The sequence below is a fragment of the Perca fluviatilis genome, chromosome 20 (genome assembly GCF_010015445.1).
Source record: "Perca fluviatilis chromosome 20, GENO_Pfluv_1.0, whole genome shotgun sequence".
In the NCBI taxonomy this organism is placed as follows: domain Eukaryota; kingdom Metazoa; phylum Chordata; class Actinopteri; order Perciformes; family Percidae; genus Perca; species Perca fluviatilis.
Window position 1 is genome coordinate 33370232 of NC_053131.1, and position 17500 is coordinate 33387731.

General features: G+C 44.2%; 1 protein-coding gene across 1 annotated transcript in view; it reads right to left on the bottom strand.

Annotated features, from left to right (window-relative positions):
- Positions 1-17500, bottom strand: part of sptbn5 (spectrin, beta, non-erythrocytic 5) — a 137241-nt gene that overhangs the window by 46625 nt on the left and 73116 nt on the right. Inside the window, exons 40-51 of the mRNA XM_039785451.1 lie at positions 16870-16997; positions 16284-16388; positions 13717-13905; positions 12297-12452; positions 8994-9185; positions 7700-7795; positions 6337-6458; positions 6125-6239; positions 5296-5409; positions 4836-4957; positions 2031-2193; positions 1064-1252 (exon numbers count right to left, since the gene is read on the bottom strand). Of these exons, the coding sequence (XP_039641385.1) occupies positions 1064-1252; positions 2031-2193; positions 4836-4957; positions 5296-5409; positions 6125-6239; positions 6337-6458; positions 7700-7795; positions 8994-9185; positions 12297-12452; positions 13717-13905; positions 16284-16388; positions 16870-16997 (1691 nt within the window). The remainder of the gene's footprint in view (positions 1-1063; positions 1253-2030; positions 2194-4835; positions 4958-5295; positions 5410-6124; positions 6240-6336; positions 6459-7699; positions 7796-8993; positions 9186-12296; positions 12453-13716; positions 13906-16283; positions 16389-16869; positions 16998-17500) is intronic.

The following is a 17500-nucleotide window of genomic DNA, read 5'->3' on the forward strand; positions in this document are numbered from 1 at the left end:
ACAGTACCTAGGTAAGGACTACTAGCCAGTCAGGAGCAGAGTACAAGGGCGTGCCCTGACAGTACCTAGGTAAGGACTACTAGCCAGTCAGAAGCAGAGTATGAGGGCGTGCCCTGACAGTAGCTAGGTAAGGACTACTAGCCAGTCAGGAGCAGAGTATGAGGGCGTGCCCTGACAGTAGCTAGGTAAGGACTACTAGCCAGTCAGGAGCAGAGTATGAGGGCGTGCCCTGACAGTACCTATAGGTAAGGACTACTAGCCAGTCAGAAGCAGAGTATGAGGGCGGTCCTGACTGTACCTAGGTAAGGACTACTAGCCAGTCAGAAGCAGAGTATGAGGGCGCCCTGACAGTAGCTAGGTAAGGACTACTAGCCAGTCAGGAGCAGAGTATGAGGGCGTGCCCTGACAGTACCTAGGTAAGGACTACTAGCCAGTCAGAAGCAGAGTATGAGGGCGTGTCCTGACTGTACCTAGGTAATAGGTAAGGTAATAACATGAATTTCAAAACTCTGACCAACTGTCTGTCATGTCTGCGCTTTAACATCAGCAACATCCAATCCAATCACTCCTTCTCGTGACTGCCTGCACTTAACATGAATTTCAAAACTCCGCACCAAGAGTATATATTATTTTTATTCAGAAACTCAACTGTCTGTCTTGTAAACCCGAAAATAAAAAAATAAAAAATCATTAAAATCACGAACTCAGGTGGTGACGGGAGCTGCATGCTGCAGGACGACTCCATTAAAAACCACCATGAACAGTTTTTAATGTTCAATCAGACTAGAACTACTCCAGAGTCTGCTCCGACACTTTTGCTCTAATTTTCGGGACAATTAGGGCAGGATTATGGGACAACTGCTTGGATTATGGGACAACTGCTTGGATTATGGGACAACTGCTTGGATTATGGGACAACTGCTTGGATTATGGGACAACTGCTTGGATTATGGGACAACTGCTTGGATTATGGGACAACTGCTTGGATTATGGGACTGTCCCGAATTTCTTGGGACGTCTGGTTACCCTACCCCCCCCCCCCACATAGAGTCTTAATTATCACCTGCAGGGTTCGGGCCTGCTCCAGGGTCGTGCTGCGGTTCTGCCAGGCTCGGTCCAGTCCGGATTTAGCTTCCTCCAGCTGTTTCAGGGCCTTCTGGATCTCCGCCTTGGAACCGTGACACGATCGGATCAGACCCAGGCCGAAGTCCCGGACTGAGTCGATGCGCTCGCCGCGGGCGTCAATCTCCGTCTGGAAATTACATCAAGTCAGGTCCTCTTTATTTATAAAGCACGTTTAAAAACAGAAGTTGAGCTTTCCAGTCGAGGCAGATAGGTTAAGAGACTTCAGATACAGTATTAGGGGACCACTAAGGTCTATATAAAAGAGACTTCAGATACAGTATTAGGGGACCACTAAGGTCTATATAAAAGAGACTTCAGATACAGTATTAGGAGACCACTAAGGTCTATATAAAAGAGACCTCAGATACAGTATTAGGGGACCACTAAGGTCTATATAAAAGAGACTACAGATACCAGTAGTATTAGGGCCCACTAAGGTCTATATAAAAGAGACTTCAGATACAGTATTAGGAGACCACTAAGGTCTATATAAAAGAGACTTCAGATACAGTATTAGGGACCACTAAGGCCTATATAAAAGAGACTTCAGATACAGTATTAGGGGACCACTAAGGTCTATATAAAAGAGACTTCAGATACAGTATTAGGGGACCACTAAGGCCTATATAAAAGAGACTTCAGATACAGTATTAGGGGACCACTAAGGCCTATATAAAAGAGACTTCAGATACAGTATTAGGGGACCACTAACTATATAAAAGAGACTTCAGATACAGTATTAGGGGACCACTAAGGTCTATATAAAACCATCCAAAGAGCACCATGTCACGGGACCTCTAATGTGAGACAGGAGGCTGTTCCAGAGACTGGTTCCAGCGACAGAAAAAGCTTGGTCACCTTCAGAGTAGAAGACACACAGCTGCTACTCTGGAGACGACTCTCACCTTCCAGTCCTGATGCTCCAGGATGAGCCGGTCGGCCTCGGCTCTGGTTTTGGGAAGGCCTTTCTCCGCCATCTCGCCGCTCTGTTTGACGCTCCACTCCAGCAGGAGGCGCTGGTTGGCTTTGAACAGCTGCAGCTGGTGGGCCTCCTGCAGCTTCTCCTTCCTGGACAAACAACGGCACTGCTGGTAAAGCTTTAGTGCCTAACTTTTATATATGAATGAACGTCACTTTACATTCAAGCCAATTGCCAAATGAGTCGATACAAAAGTTAATCAAGACTATCAGGGTCAGTGTTAATGGTCGTCAGTTCAATTTTCTAAGCAGGACATTTGGAAAAACAGAAAAATGGGTTCCAATATCCAATTTGTTTCCGCCTTGATAAATTAAAAAAGTTGGATCTTTAAACTGTTTTTCCAATTTTGAGTTTTTTATTCAGATGATCAGAAATTTTGAAAATTACAAAATTGCATCTGGGCTCCAAATATTCAATACTGCAACGGTATGGTCTCCCTCGTTCCGCCAAGGTGGGGGAAAAAAAATGAAAAATTTGATATTTGAACCCATTTTTCTGTTTTTCCAAATGTCTGTCTGTGCTTTAGAAAATTGAACCGATAAGCGTTATACGGACTAATCAGCTCCACACTTCTCTCTTTGTATGTTTGCGTGCAGAAACTGGAAGATAATGACCTCTTCTGAAGAGTCCATCATGTTTTTTTTATAATCCTTCGTCTCCTCCTTGGCTACTAGCAGCTGTGTGGAGGAAGGGTGGAGGAAGGGTGGTGCGTGATCATGGAAGACTCATCGGGGAGACAGAAACTACGCACTGTAGCTTTAAGGAAAAACTCGGGAGCAGCTAAACCTGCGTGTCTCTACGATGTGTAACGTTAAGGCAGGGACACACAGAGCATTCATTTGGGCCGATATCGCATGTATAATCGGAGGGGCGGGCACTGCCGGCAGTCGGACTCAAATGGCCCATCTGATTGGTGGAGAGCTAACCAGGGAACGGGGAGCGGGATGAGAGTGACTAGAGTCTCTGAAAATCTGAGGAAAATCTATTTAACTGACCTTTGTTGATCTGAAATGAAGACAGATTCAGGAACTGCACGCGCACAGATACAACACACACACACACACACACACACACACACACAGACACACACACACACACACACACACACACACACACACACACACACACACACACACAGACAGACAGACAGACAGACAGACAGACCTAAACACACACACACAGAGAGACACACAAACACACACACACAAACACACCAAAACACACACACACACACACAGACAGACCCACCACAACACACACACACAGAGAGACACACAAACACACACACACAAACACACCCACACACAGACAGACAGACAGACCGACAGACAGACAGACCTAAACACACACACACACACAACACACCACACACACACACACACACCACACAAAACACACACACAAAACACAAACACAAACACCCACACAGACAGACAGACAGACACACCTAAACAGACCTAAACACACACACAGAAACACACACACACACACACACACACACAAACACACACACAACAACAAACACAAAAACACGGCCTATTTCTCTCTTCAAATGTTTCCAGAATAGGCCACAGGTTCGACTCCGACCTGCGGCCTTTCACTGCATGTCTCCCCTTTCATTTCTTCAGCTGTCCTGTTAAAGGCCTAAAACTGCCCAAAAAATAATGTTATAAAATCTTTTCTTTTCCAGTAACATGTCTCGGTGAACTATTTTAGTCCGATATGAGATATCGTATATTCTGAACGAGCCGCCATGACAGTCTGGCTTTGAATTTCAGGAGAAACCAGACCCCACGTGATGCTTTCGTCCAATCAGCTGCCGGTTTTCATGTTTTGGGCGACAATTCAGATTAGCGCCACCTGTTGCTATGGAGACGTATCACGTCTCGTCTCTTCGGTGCGTTCTGAGGAACTTTTTGGACCGACTCGGGGAGACCGACTCGGGGAGACCGACTCGGGGAGACCGACTCGGGGAGACCGATCGGTCCGACTGGCTTTACTGCCGTCTGATTGGCCGTCTGGTCGCTGTGTAACCGCCTTAAAAGGGAGTTTGTCCTCGCCACTGTCGCACTGCTTGCTCTTGGGGGGAATTACTAGAATTGTTGGGGCTTTGTAAATTATAGAGTGTGGTCTAGACCTACTCTATCTGTAAAGTGTCTTGAGATAACTCTTGTTATAGGGGTGGGGGGAAAATCGATACAGCATAGTTTTGTTATGTTTTTATAATCTACCCTGCCCTGTAAAGCGACTTTGAGTCCATGAAAAACGCTATATAAATTAAATTTATTATTATTATTATTATTATAGTATCGCGATATTTTCCGTGGCAATACTGTATCGATACACAGACGCCAAGTATGGATCTATTATTATATACTGTATGTGTTGGTCAGTCTGTCTGCTTGACTATCACATTTTGCAGCAATACAATTGAAGTGAGATGAACAAACAGAGAAATGTATCTTTTAAGATAAAACAGATGTTGACAACATTTTCCTTTTGGGGACATCATTTGAAATTGGGGAAAAATTTGAAGTTGGAAAAAAGGTAAATACATTGCAATATATATCGCAGAATATTGCAGTATGTTTAAAATCGCAATAATATCGTATCGTGACGTAAGTATCGGGATGATATCGTATCGTGAGGCCTCTGGTGATTCCCACCCCCTATCTTGTTATGACTTAATATTATAAATGAAATTGAATTAATGCTATAAAAGCTCCCGTACCTGAGTTCCACCTGCTGGTCCAGAGTCCTGAGAGCTTTCTGGACTTCCTTCTGTTTGTTCTTCAGCTTGTCGCTCATCACCGATCGGGCCTTCAGGTGGTCCGACACCTCCGTCTCCAGAGCCTGAGTACAGCACACACGGACACACACTCAGCGAGGCAAACTCACGCTACGAGCACCGATAACACAATAATACACACAATAGCTTTTCTGCCTTTATTGGAGAGGAAAGCTGAGGAATAAAAGGGGAGAGAGAGGGGGGAAGACATGCGTCAAGAGTAGAGAAACTCCTGCTTATGTGCGCAAGTATTCAGATCCTTTACTTAAGTAAAATACACACTGTAAACATACTCTGTTACCAGTTAAAGTCCTGGGTGTGTGTGTGTGTGTGTGTGTGTGTGTGTGTGTGTGTGTGTGTGTGTGTGTGTGTGTGTGTGTTTGAAACGAGCCCTGTAACTGACCTTTGACCTCTCCAGGATGACGCCGGCCTCTCGCTCCGTTTCCTCGTGGCGGCGCATCAGATTCTCCACGCTGTCCACGTCAAACCCACAGTCCTGACCCTGCAGCAGCAGCATCTACACACACACACACACACACACACACACACACACACACACACACACACACAGAGACACACACACACACACACACACACACACACACACACAGAGAGACACACACACACACACAGAGACACACACACAGACACACACACACACACAGAGACACACACACACAGAGACAAAGACACACACACGCAGAGGCAGACACACACGCACACATACACAGAGACACATGCATGCACACACACACACACACACACACACACACAGAGACACATGCATGCACACACACACACACACAGAGACAGACACACACACAGACACACACACAGAGACACATGCATGCACACACACACACACACAGAGACACACACACACACAGACACAAAGAGACAGACACACACACACACACACAGACAGACACACACACACACACACACACACACAGAGGGAGACACACACAGACACACACACACACACACACAGACACACACACACACACAGAGGGAGACACACACAGAGACACACACACACACACACAGACACACACACACACACACAGAGACAAAGACACACACACGCACACACACAGAGACAAAGACACACACACGCACACACACAGACAGACACACACACACACACACACACACACACACACACACACACACATTAGAGCAGATTAGAGTAACGCGTTACTAAGTAACTGGCATCCCTGCAGGCGACTGACCTTCTCGTTGGCTCTGTCTCGGACCTCCTCCAGCTCTCTGATCAGAGCGTGCACCACCAGCGCCCCCTCCAGCTTCCTCTTGTAATTGTTCAGATCTCCGTGAAACTTGCTCCACCTGGAGGAGAGATTTTACCGTCACAGACGAGCGAAGACCAACTAGAAAAACATCGAAATGCAGCCGTTTCTTCCCCCCCCCCCCGCCACCGTTATACCGGTCGTTGAGCCGCTGTCTCCTCTGTCGAACAGTCAGCAGTTCTTCGGCGCTCTGTCTCTTCTCCAGCCGGGCCGCCAGTCTGTTGATGGCGGTGATGTGAGCGTCGTCCACGGTCACGTCCTACGCATTAAATATACCTTCAGTGTATTCATATGTTTCTTTATATACAGTGTTCAGCATAAGTTTACACACCCATGGTCAAGTTGATTAAAAAGAGGAATAAAAAAAAATAAAACATCTTTTGGAAATTGATCTTAATGCCTTAATTTAAAAAATTTGGAAAAATCCAACCTTTAAGGACACCAATTTTCTTTGTGAATGAATAATGTATCGTAAATAAATAAATGTTCTTCCTTAAAATACAGGGGGCATAAGTCAGTCCACCCCTATGTTAAATTCCCATAGAGGCAGGCAGACTTTTATTTTGAAAGGCCAGTTATTTCATGGATCCAGGGTACTATGCATCCTGATAAAGTTCCCTTGGCCCCCCCCACATCATCACATACCCTTCACCATACCCCCACATCATCACATACCCTTCACTATACCTAGAGATTGGCATGGTATGGTGAAGGGTGTGTGTGTGTGTGTGTGTGTGTGTGTGTGTGTGTGTGTGTGTGTGTGTGGCTATTTTAATTCCAAAGGCCAAGGGAACTTTATCAGGATGCATAGTATCCTGGATCCATGAAACAACTGGCCTTTCAAAATAAAAGTCTGCCTGCCTCTATGGGAATTTAACATAGGGGTGGACTGACTTATGCCCCCTGTATTTTAAGGAAGAACATTTATTTATTTATGAGACATTATTCATTCACAAAGAAAATTGGTGTCCTTAAAAGGTTGGATTTTTCCTAATTTTTTAAATTAAGGCATTAAGATCAATTTCCAAAAGATGATTTTTTTTATTCCTCTTTTTAGTCAACTTTAGCATGGGTGTATTCACTTATGCTGAGCACTGTATGTATCTTGTAGGCATCCTGCTCTAGCATTCTTATATTAGAGACAGGTATTTCAAATTAAAAGCCCTGTAGCGTTCCAGTGGATAGAATCCCTTTATTTCATAACAAAGCTTTTATTTTACCGCAGATAAAAACAATGTCCACTGTTGATTAATGTGGGGATTATTTTCTGGATGACTGGATGAGATGTTTGGTCTCTAAAATGTCAGAAAATGGTGAAAAATGTGGATCAGTGTTTCCCAAAAAGCCCAAAGACGATGTCCTCAAATGTCAAATCAAAGATATTCAGTTTCCTGTCCCAGAGGAGAGAAGACACTAGAACAATATTCACATTTAACACGCTGACTTCACACAAGTTTACCTGATTTTAATAAAAAAAAAAAAAAAAGCCTGCTCCCTCACCCCGTCTCCAGTTCCCCTGAACTCGCCGAGTTTCTTCAGCAGCTGAACTCCGTGTTCATAATCCTTCCCAACATCTCCGACATTAACCATCACCTCCTGCAACACACACAGGTCAGAGGCAGACATTACACACAGCAAACATGGCAGAAACACACACTGGAAACAAGCTGTAAATGAGCATCCACTAATTCCTGCCGTTTTACATTTAAACATTAAGGTACAAATATGTACCTTACACCTCGGAGAGTCCACAATGTACAATGGAAGGGGCATAATTGTACCTTCAAGATACATTTTTGTACTTTTAAGGGAACATTTGCTGTTTGTACCTTAGGGAACAAAAATGGACCTGTATTGTACCTCTTTTTCTGACAGTGAACACACAAGAAACACAGGAAACATGCTGCAAACACACAAGAAACACACATGAAACATGCTGTAAACACACAGGACACCCACACAGGAAACGCACAGAAAAACACACAAGAAACACACAGGAAACATGCTGTAAACACACAAGAAACACACAGGAAACATGCTGCAAACACACAAGAAACACACATGAAACATGCTGCAAACACACAAGAAACACACATGAAACATGCTGCAAACACACAAGAAACACACATGAAACATGCTGTAAACACACAAGAAACACACATGAAACATGCTGCAAACACACAAGAAACACACAGGAAACATGCTGCAAACACACAAGAAACACACATGAAACATGCTGCAAACACACAAGAAACATGCTGTAAACACACAAGAAACACACATGAAACATGCTGCAAACACACAAGAAACACACATGAAACATGCTGTAAACACACAAGAAACACACATGAAACATGCTGCAAACACACAAGAAACATGCTGTAAACACACAGGAAACATGCTGCAAACACACAAGAAACACACATGAAACATGCTGCAAACACACAAGAAACATGCTGTAAACACACAGGAAACATGCTGTAAACACACAGGAAACACACAGGAAACATGCTGCAAACACACAAGAAACATGCTGCAAACACACAAGAAACATGCTGTAAACACACAGGAAACATGCTGTAAACACACAGGAAACACACAGGAAACATGCTGCAAACACACAAGAAACATGCTGCAAACACACAAGAAACATGCTGCAAACACACAAGAAACATGCTGTAAACACACAAGAAACATGCTGTAAACACACAAAAACATGCTGTAAACATACAAGAAACACAGGGAAACATGCTGTAAACACACAGGAAACCCCCCAGCCCCCCCAGTCTCCTACCTTCTGTCTGATCCAGGCCTCCACCTCTTCCACTTTCTGCAAGAACTCCAGGAAGTCCCTGTTATCTTCCAGATCTTTCCCTCGGGTGGCCATGGCCTTCTTCAGCTCCTCCCAGTGGAGCTGCAGGGCGGCTGCGCTCCTCTTCACCTCCTTGGACCTCGGGTGTCGAAGGGAGACCAGCTCCTCTCCGGCCTGGAGGCACAAGACAAGAAGACAGTCTGCAACCTGAACTCTGAAGCTAATTTCTTTTTTTAGGTTATTTTGTTAAACAAGTACACACAGTTGTGTAGTGTATCCCCCAAACCCCATCCCTAACGGCGCCGGGACTTTAACACGCTCACACAGTCTGGAGTTTAAAAAATATACAAATCAGGTTAAAGGTGCTGTAGATAGGACTGTGTATAAAGTATGTGTGTGTATTAAAGGTGCTGTAGGTAGGACTGTGTATAAAGTATGTTTTTGTGTATTAAAGCTGCTGTAGGTAGGATTGTGTATAAAGTATGTGTGTATTAAAGGTGCTGTAGGTAGGACTGTGTATAAAGTATGTGTGTGTGTATTAAAGGTGCTGTAGGTAGGATTGTTTATAAAGTATGTGTGTGTGTATTAAAGGTGCTGTAGGTAGGATTGTGTATAAAGTATGTGTGTGTGTATTAAAGGTGCTGTAGGTAGGATTGTGTATAAAGTATGTGTGTGTATTAAAGGTGCTGTAGGTAGGACTGTGTATAAAGTATGTTTTTGTGTATTAAAGATGCTGTAGGTAGGATTGTGATGATCCAAAAAAATGTGAACATCGACAACTTCTCAGCCCCTCCCCCTTTCTGCAAAAGCCCAAAACGGTCTCTTAAGCCCCTCCCCCCACGAGGGAAAATGAATGCGTGTGCATGAGCAGTGACTGACACGCAGTTAGACACTCCCCCTGGCCCTGATTGGTGCATCTGAACAGTTAGACACTCCCCCTGGCCCTGATTGGTGCATCTGAACAGTTAGACACTCCCCCTGGCCCTGATTGGTGCATCCGAACAGTTAGACACCCCCCCTGGCCCTGATTGGTGCATCTGAACAGTTAGACACTCCCCCTGGCCCTGATTGGTGCATCCGAACAGTTAGACACTCCCCCTGGCCCTGATTGGTGCATCCGAACAGTTAGACACCCCCCCTGGCCCTGATTGGGGCATCCGAACAGGGAGCTGTGGATTTTTGCAAATCACACTACAGGCTGTAGGTCAGGGGCATCAAACTCAGTTTCCCAGAGGGCCACACCGGAGAAGAGACTCACATCCAGAGCCAGACATAGACATAGAGTTTATTGACATGCTTTCATTTAAGAGAAAAATATTGCATATATACTGTAGTCTTCTCACTTACATTTTGGGCCTCATAAAGCACCAAAAAAGTTTGGCAAAAAAGTTCCTCAGCCAGCGACAAAAACATCGTAAAAAGCACCACAAACTTCAGAAAAAGTGGCTATATATTTAGTAAAGCATCAAAAATGTTAAAACAAAGTGCCTAAAGCATTGAAAAAGTGCATGAACCGCTGGAAAAGGTGTCAAAAATGTAGATTTTGGAAAAAGAGACAAAAACTAGGTGGGCCTGAATTTATTGTGAACCTAAATTGAAATGCGGGCCAGATCAAACAATGCGAGGGGCCGGATTTGGCCCTCGGGCCTCGAGTTTGACACATGTGCTGTAGGTGGGGCCAGAGGAGCCAGATTTTTTATTTTAATGACCAGCTTCATGTAGTTCTACTGGAACATAGGGTCAGTTTCAGCTAATATGACAGAAAGGGAGTTTTATAAGTCGTACCTACTGCACCTTTAAGCCCAGAGACTCACTTTCAGCTACTTGCAACGCGGCAGATCTTAAGCCCGAGACACACCGGGCCGATAATCAGCTGTCTGACAGTCTGGCGAGGTCGGTGACTCGAGTCTGTTCGATGTGTCCCGTCTGGGGGGCTGTCAGCGTTCATTTTGGCCGACCTGACATGTTCGGTCGACTAGAGTCTCTCAAAATCTGATGAAAATCTTTTAAACTGACCTTTGTTGATCTGAAATGAAGACAGATTCAGCAACTACACACACACACACACACACACACACACACACACACACACACACACACACACACACACACACACACACACACACACACACACACACAGCCTATTTCTCTCTTCAGATGTTTCCAGTAACATGTCTCGGTGAATTATTTTAGTCCGATATGAGATCGGATTCTGAACGAGCCGCCATGATGGTCTGGCTTTGAATTTCCGGAGAAACCAGACCCCATGTGACGCGTTCGTCCAATCAGCTGCCGCTTTTCATTTCTTGGGCAACAACACAGAGTAGCGCCGCCTGCTGTTATGGAGACGTATCAGGTTTCTCAAGTCGGTGTCGCCTCAGGGTGTCCCGGGGCAGTTTTTTGGACCTCGAGGACCCGACTGATCATCTCGACTGGCGGTCAGCTGTCTGGCTGTTGTGTCTCGGCTATTAGGCTTAGGAGACCGTTTTGGGCTTTAGCAGAAGGGAGGGGGGGGAGGGAGGGTCTGAGAAGTTGTCGATGTTCAAATTCTTTTGGGCTAAGTCCTGGATCTTCACAATCCTACCTACGGCATTTTAAAGCGCCCATATTCTGCTCATTTTCAGGTTCATAACTGTATTTTAAGGTTGTACCAGAATAGGTTTACATGGTTTAATTTTCAAAAAACACCATATTGTTGTTGATCCTCTTTTCACCTGGTTTCTGTTTTAGCTACAGAGTGAGACCTCTTTTCATCTTCTTCTTCTGTACTATCTTTGATTGCACTCACACATGCTCAGTAGCTCAGATGTAGATCATGTCAGCTAGCTAACTCTAGAGACAGTAAAAGAAAGGCTGTTTCTCCAACTTTGGTCAGTTACAAGGCAGGATCAGCTGGGAGACTTCTTCTAAATGAGGGAGCACATGGAAGTAGTTCTTTTGGAGATTATGGTGAACTTGTGTGTGTTGTAGCAGTGCTTTGCTATTGAGAACGACGTAGCATGCTAGCGTTAGCATGCTAACGCTAACGCTACGAGCTAACGGTTGTGGTTAGCCAGCTCATTTCGGACTGTGACGTCACAGTCCGAGCCGATTTTGAACAGCTCACCAGGAGACTGAAGGCAGGACACATTCAGAAACCAGATCTCACTCAGAACACCATGGATGGATGTTTTTCAGAGTTTGTATGTGTGTGGAAGCACCAGAGACACAAAAGAACACCCCAAATCACCAGAAAAAGTGTTTTTTTTCATAATATGGGCACTTTAAGAGAACGTGCGATCTCACCCGCAGCACGGAGCTGATGATCTCTCGGTGCGCCAGGATCTCGGCCTCAAACACCTGGTGTTTCTGGAGAAGCTTCATCTTGGCCTGCAGGTTGCTCAGGTCGGCTTTCCCGTCCTCGGCCATCTTCTGCCTCCGCTCAGACACCCACTCCTCGGCCTGAAACGCAGAACACCACATGCAGGGAATCGCTTCAGAAAACACAGACACAGCCGACGCGTCGCACCAGAAAACTAAAAGACCGGTCTCAGAAATGAGATGGGGGCGGCTGTGGCTAAGTGGTAGAGAGGTCGCCTGCCAATCGGAAGGTTGGTGGTTCGATCCCTGGAGCCCTGCAGTTCCATGCCGAAGTGTCCTTGGGCAAGACACTGAACCCCGAGTTGCCCCCGATGCTGCTCCATCGGAGTGTAAATGTGTGTGAATGTTTATCTGATGAGCAGGTGGCTCCTTGTACGGCAGCCTCGGCCACAGTGTATGAATGTGTGTGAATGGTGATTGGTTCCTGTACTATGTTAAAGCGCTCTGAGTAGTCGTTAAGACTAGAAAAGTGCTATTTTATATAGCTATTTTATATAGCACTTTTCTGTAAATGGAAATGGACTGTTTTTATACAGTCCATTTCCATTTCCATTGTTCCTTGGTGTCATTTCATTTTGGTCACTTTTTATTCATTTAAAAACATCCTTAAAACTGAGAATTCCGGTCGATTTCAAGCCATTTTCAACCTGTTGTAAATTTGGAGTGCTGTCAGTAGCGAGAAAAATTTAAAAAAATCAGTATTGCCTACACCGTTTTATCCTCCTGCTAGCGTTAGCCCCCAGGAGGCTGAAACAGGGCAAGTTTTAAAGGTGCTTTTAGCCTCTTAACATGTTCGAAATGTCATTACAAGTGCCTACTATTTTAGTAGTAGGCACTTGTAATGACAGTAAGTGCTGCAGTACAACTAGCAGGAGACATGTTATAATTGAGGTAAGTTTGGAGACGCTACCTTATTTAATCATTAAATTAATAAATATTTTTGTTGCATCTCTTTTCGGTGTTGTAGTTTGTAGACGGTCCCTATAAGCGCTCGTCTTACTGCCGTCTCAACACCAGAACTAAACAGAGCTGAATTAGCACAACAAACTATTTTTTATTAATTTAGTCCACTTTTTATAGCATTTCTTTTTCTTTTTTTTCAATTTTGTTTCCCTGCTTCATTTTATTGTTTTCTAAATATATATTTACTTTCTTTAAATCAGAAAAATATGCATATTTGTTGTGGTGTATTATGTACACCAACTGTGTTCCCAATGAAAATCTGAATTAAAATATAAATATTTTCTATTTTGTCTTTTGAGCCGAGCTGCTTGGGAATTGTATCGTAACAATATTGTAATATATGCAGACGGAGAGACTCTTGACTGATTGGTCAGTTAGTTACCTCGGCAACGTCTCGGTTGAAGATGCACAGCGTCCTGGAGAGCTCCAGCTCCTCCCTGCGTTTGACGGACAGCTCCTTGATCCTGTCCCGTCGCTGGAGGAGGGCTTTGAGTTTGGTTCTGACCCGTCCGCTCTTCTCTCTGCTCAGCTGCTTCTTCAGCCGCTCGCACAGATCCTTCAGAGAGGACAGCTGCAGCGAACACACAGCGAGGGAGGGGGGGGCGGTGCAAATCAACAGTCAAAAAAAGTCATGAGTACTTCATGTAAAAAGAGTACTTCATGTAAAAAGAGTACTTCATGTAAAAAAAATAACTCTCCCTAAAAAGTAAAGGCCTTGAGGCTGTTACACACCAGGGATGTTTTTTTTTCGTGCCATTAATCAGTCCCTCCAGAAAAATGTGATTATGCGATCGCATAATTCAATTCATAATCAGCTAAAGTCTGCATTATTTATTTATTCATTTATTTATTTATTAGGTGGGGTGCATTTTTTCAAATACACCGCACTTTCGCTGCATAAATTGCCAATTTTTGCACAAAATATTTGGGGCTTGCATGATTTCATAATCCCCGCATTTTCGTTGCAAAAAAAGTCCCATAATGTATCTTAGCAAAAAGTTGAAAAATGTTGCGTTTACTTCCCACAAGAGCAGCCATTTTCCCCTGTTGCCATGGGAATGTTATGACGTGATGTAATTACGCAACGTGAACATCATCGAAAAGCAGGGTGTGGATGTGGTGGCTCAGGTGAGCAGGTAGGGAGGGTCTGGTTGTTACAGCTGCAGCGAGTTGTCTAATCATGCTCTCCCTTTAAAGCAGTAGTGAGCCGGAGCAAGCTCTTGATGGCCGACTGTGAGAGAGGAGACGTGGACACTGTGTGGTGGGCTGGACAGCGCAAGTTTTGCCCTCGCGACCGAGAGCCTCGGGCCAAGTGGGAGCGAGGGAGCTCCAGACGGATTGTGGGACAATTCCTTGCTGATGCGTACCTCAAATAAAGAGCTGTGGCAAATATTCCTCCCTGTGTGTTTGTGGTTCGCTGTGAACAGAGGTCTACAGCAGTGGAACTGCTACACAGCCAAAGTCTGCATTATTTATTTATTTATTTATTTATTTATTTATTTCTTTATTAGGTGGGGGGCATTTTTTCAAATCAACCGCACTTTCGCCGCATAAATTGCCAATTTCTGCACAAAATATGCGGGATTTCATAATCCCCGCATTTTCGTTGCAAAAAAGTCACATATTTTAGCAGAAAGTTTAAAAATATTGCGTTTACTTCACACAAGAGCAGCCATACCCCCCTGTTGCCATGGGAACGTTATGAAGTGACGTCATTACGCGACGTGAACATTATCGAAAAGCGGGGTGTTGGAGGGGAATCACTTTCTTTTCTCTTTTTCATCAAACCAGTTTTTGCAAGTTCCCGCAATTTCATCGCATAAAATTGAATAAATATTCCATCGGATTTTTTAAGAAAACGTGCCGCATAATCAAGGATATCTGCCAGCAACAATCCCAAAAAAAAAACTCTGCATTTTTCTGGAAGGACTGGTTAATTCTAATTCACAAGTCAATATATTTTTTAGAAGCGTTGTTTTTGTCATCAACACTATTCTTAACAAGTTCAAGTATCCTGTACGGTAGGTAGTGTTTCTCAAACGTTTGTCAATAAAGTTCCCTCTTTGAATTGTGTTTTTAAGCCAAGTACCCCCTGACCAGCTACAATCGTTGTTGGTAGAAAGAAAAGAGGAAGAATACAGCGATGTAAGCGATCCATTTACTAAACAACAGCCTTTGACCTGGAAGACATTTAAATGATGATGGAAAAAGGAGACAAAAATGTGTTTTTAAATGACAAAACTTCGAAAACAGCAACAAAAACTTGGACAAAAGACGGTAGAAAGAAGAAAGTCAGGCAACACTAGGTCGACAAAAGTCACACAAAAATCAAAAAGGCGCCAAAACTTAATAACATTGAAAAAGCCCAAATAGGTCCAAAGAAGTCAACAAAAATATTTGGTAGATAAGAAAATACAAATAAAGAGGTACAATGGTCTAGTACAACATCTCTGTAACTGAATTTTTTTTTCAAAAAGTCTCCCGTACCCTCTGCAGTCCTCCAAAGTACCCCTAGGGGGACACGTACCCCCTGCAGTCCTCCAGAGTACCCCTAGGGGGACACGTACCCCCTGCAGTCCTCCAAAGAACCCCTAGGGGGACACGTACCCCTGCAGTCCTCCAAAGTACCCCTAGGGGGACACGTACCCCCTGCAGTCCTCCAGAGGACCCCTAGGAGGACACCTACCCCCTGCAGTCCTCCAGAGTACCCCTAGGAGGACACCTACCCCCTGCAGTCCTCCAGAGTACCCCTATGGGGACACCTACCCCCTGCAGTCCTCCATTTGAGAAACACTGCTGTACAGTATTTCACCTTTGTGAGGCAAAGTAAACTGTCTGGTAAAGAGCATGTGTAGCTAGTGGATTTAAAACTCTGCTGCCACAGTGGCAGGTGGCCAAAAAAACCTTTTTTACACCCTTTCAAAATAAAGTTACACCAGAAGAGCAGACCTTGTCCTCCTGCGAGCTGAGCAGCTTCTCAAAAGCTTCGTGGCGTTTGATCAAACCCTCCGTCTCGTCGACCGTGTTTCCCAGAGTGCTGTTCTGCAGCAGGACCTGAGGAGAGATTTAACCAGCGGTCAGCGACACCGAATGGGATGTTTCTCACCAACCAAAGCGCTGTTCTCCTGAGGTTTGGGGAAGACTTTAGGGGTCCTATTTTAACGATCTGAGTGTACGGTGTGAAGCGCCCGGTGCAGGTGTGTTTAGGGCGTGTCCAAATCCACTTCTGCTAGTTTGACGGCTGTAAAAAGGGTCCTAAAGGGTTGTCCTTAGTGTCTTAATTAATCAGAGGTGTGTTTTGGGCGTAACATGCAATCAACCAATCAGAGATCATCTCCCATTCCCTTTAAAAGCCAGGCGCGTTTGGACCTTGGAGCATTGCTGTTATGATGGACGATTTGCACCCTATATAAATATTTTTATTAGTCATTACTCAGCTTTTCTTAGACATAAGTAGGGGGGGCGCCAAGGAAAAAAGGTTGGGAACCACTGGTCTTATAATAAAAAGGGAAACCCCTGCAAAAGACGGCTTTACCTCCTGAGAGCTGGACGTTTTGTCCATGCTGTTAGCGTCTCTGTAGAAGACCTGCTCCAGGTGAACGCTGTCTAACCAGCTCTGTTTCTGGTTCCACTGGTCCTCCAGTTTGTCTAGCACTACGTAACCTGCAGGGGGGGGACCCTGCTTCACTGAGGTCAATTTTTTTGTTTACATTTTCTTTTAATGTCTGTATCAGACATATGGGTTTCTTTTTAACTACCTAATTTGGATGATTCCACACATCGCGCTTCACAAGTACAACAAAAGATAGGATCTCTACTTTCATTGACTTTGGGGTGTTTGATACAAAAAATTAGCATTTAAAAAAAAAGGTTTAAAAACCAGACTGAACATTGACATATACCGGTCTGTAATTAACCATTCCTTAAATATGAGTCTAAATAATTCATAATTTCTGCTTTTTTAACTCACGAATTAGGTATAATTTATTGACCATGAATTCCAAAAATGAGTGTAAAACTATAGTAATAATTTGGTGTTAGTGGTGTTTATAAATGGTAGTGAAAAGACGCGTTAAACAAAAAAAAAAGAGCCAAAAGCATTGAAAAAATTGACAAAAGTGTCGATAAAAAAACTCTGACAGTAAGTCTCGTGGTTATGACCCAAT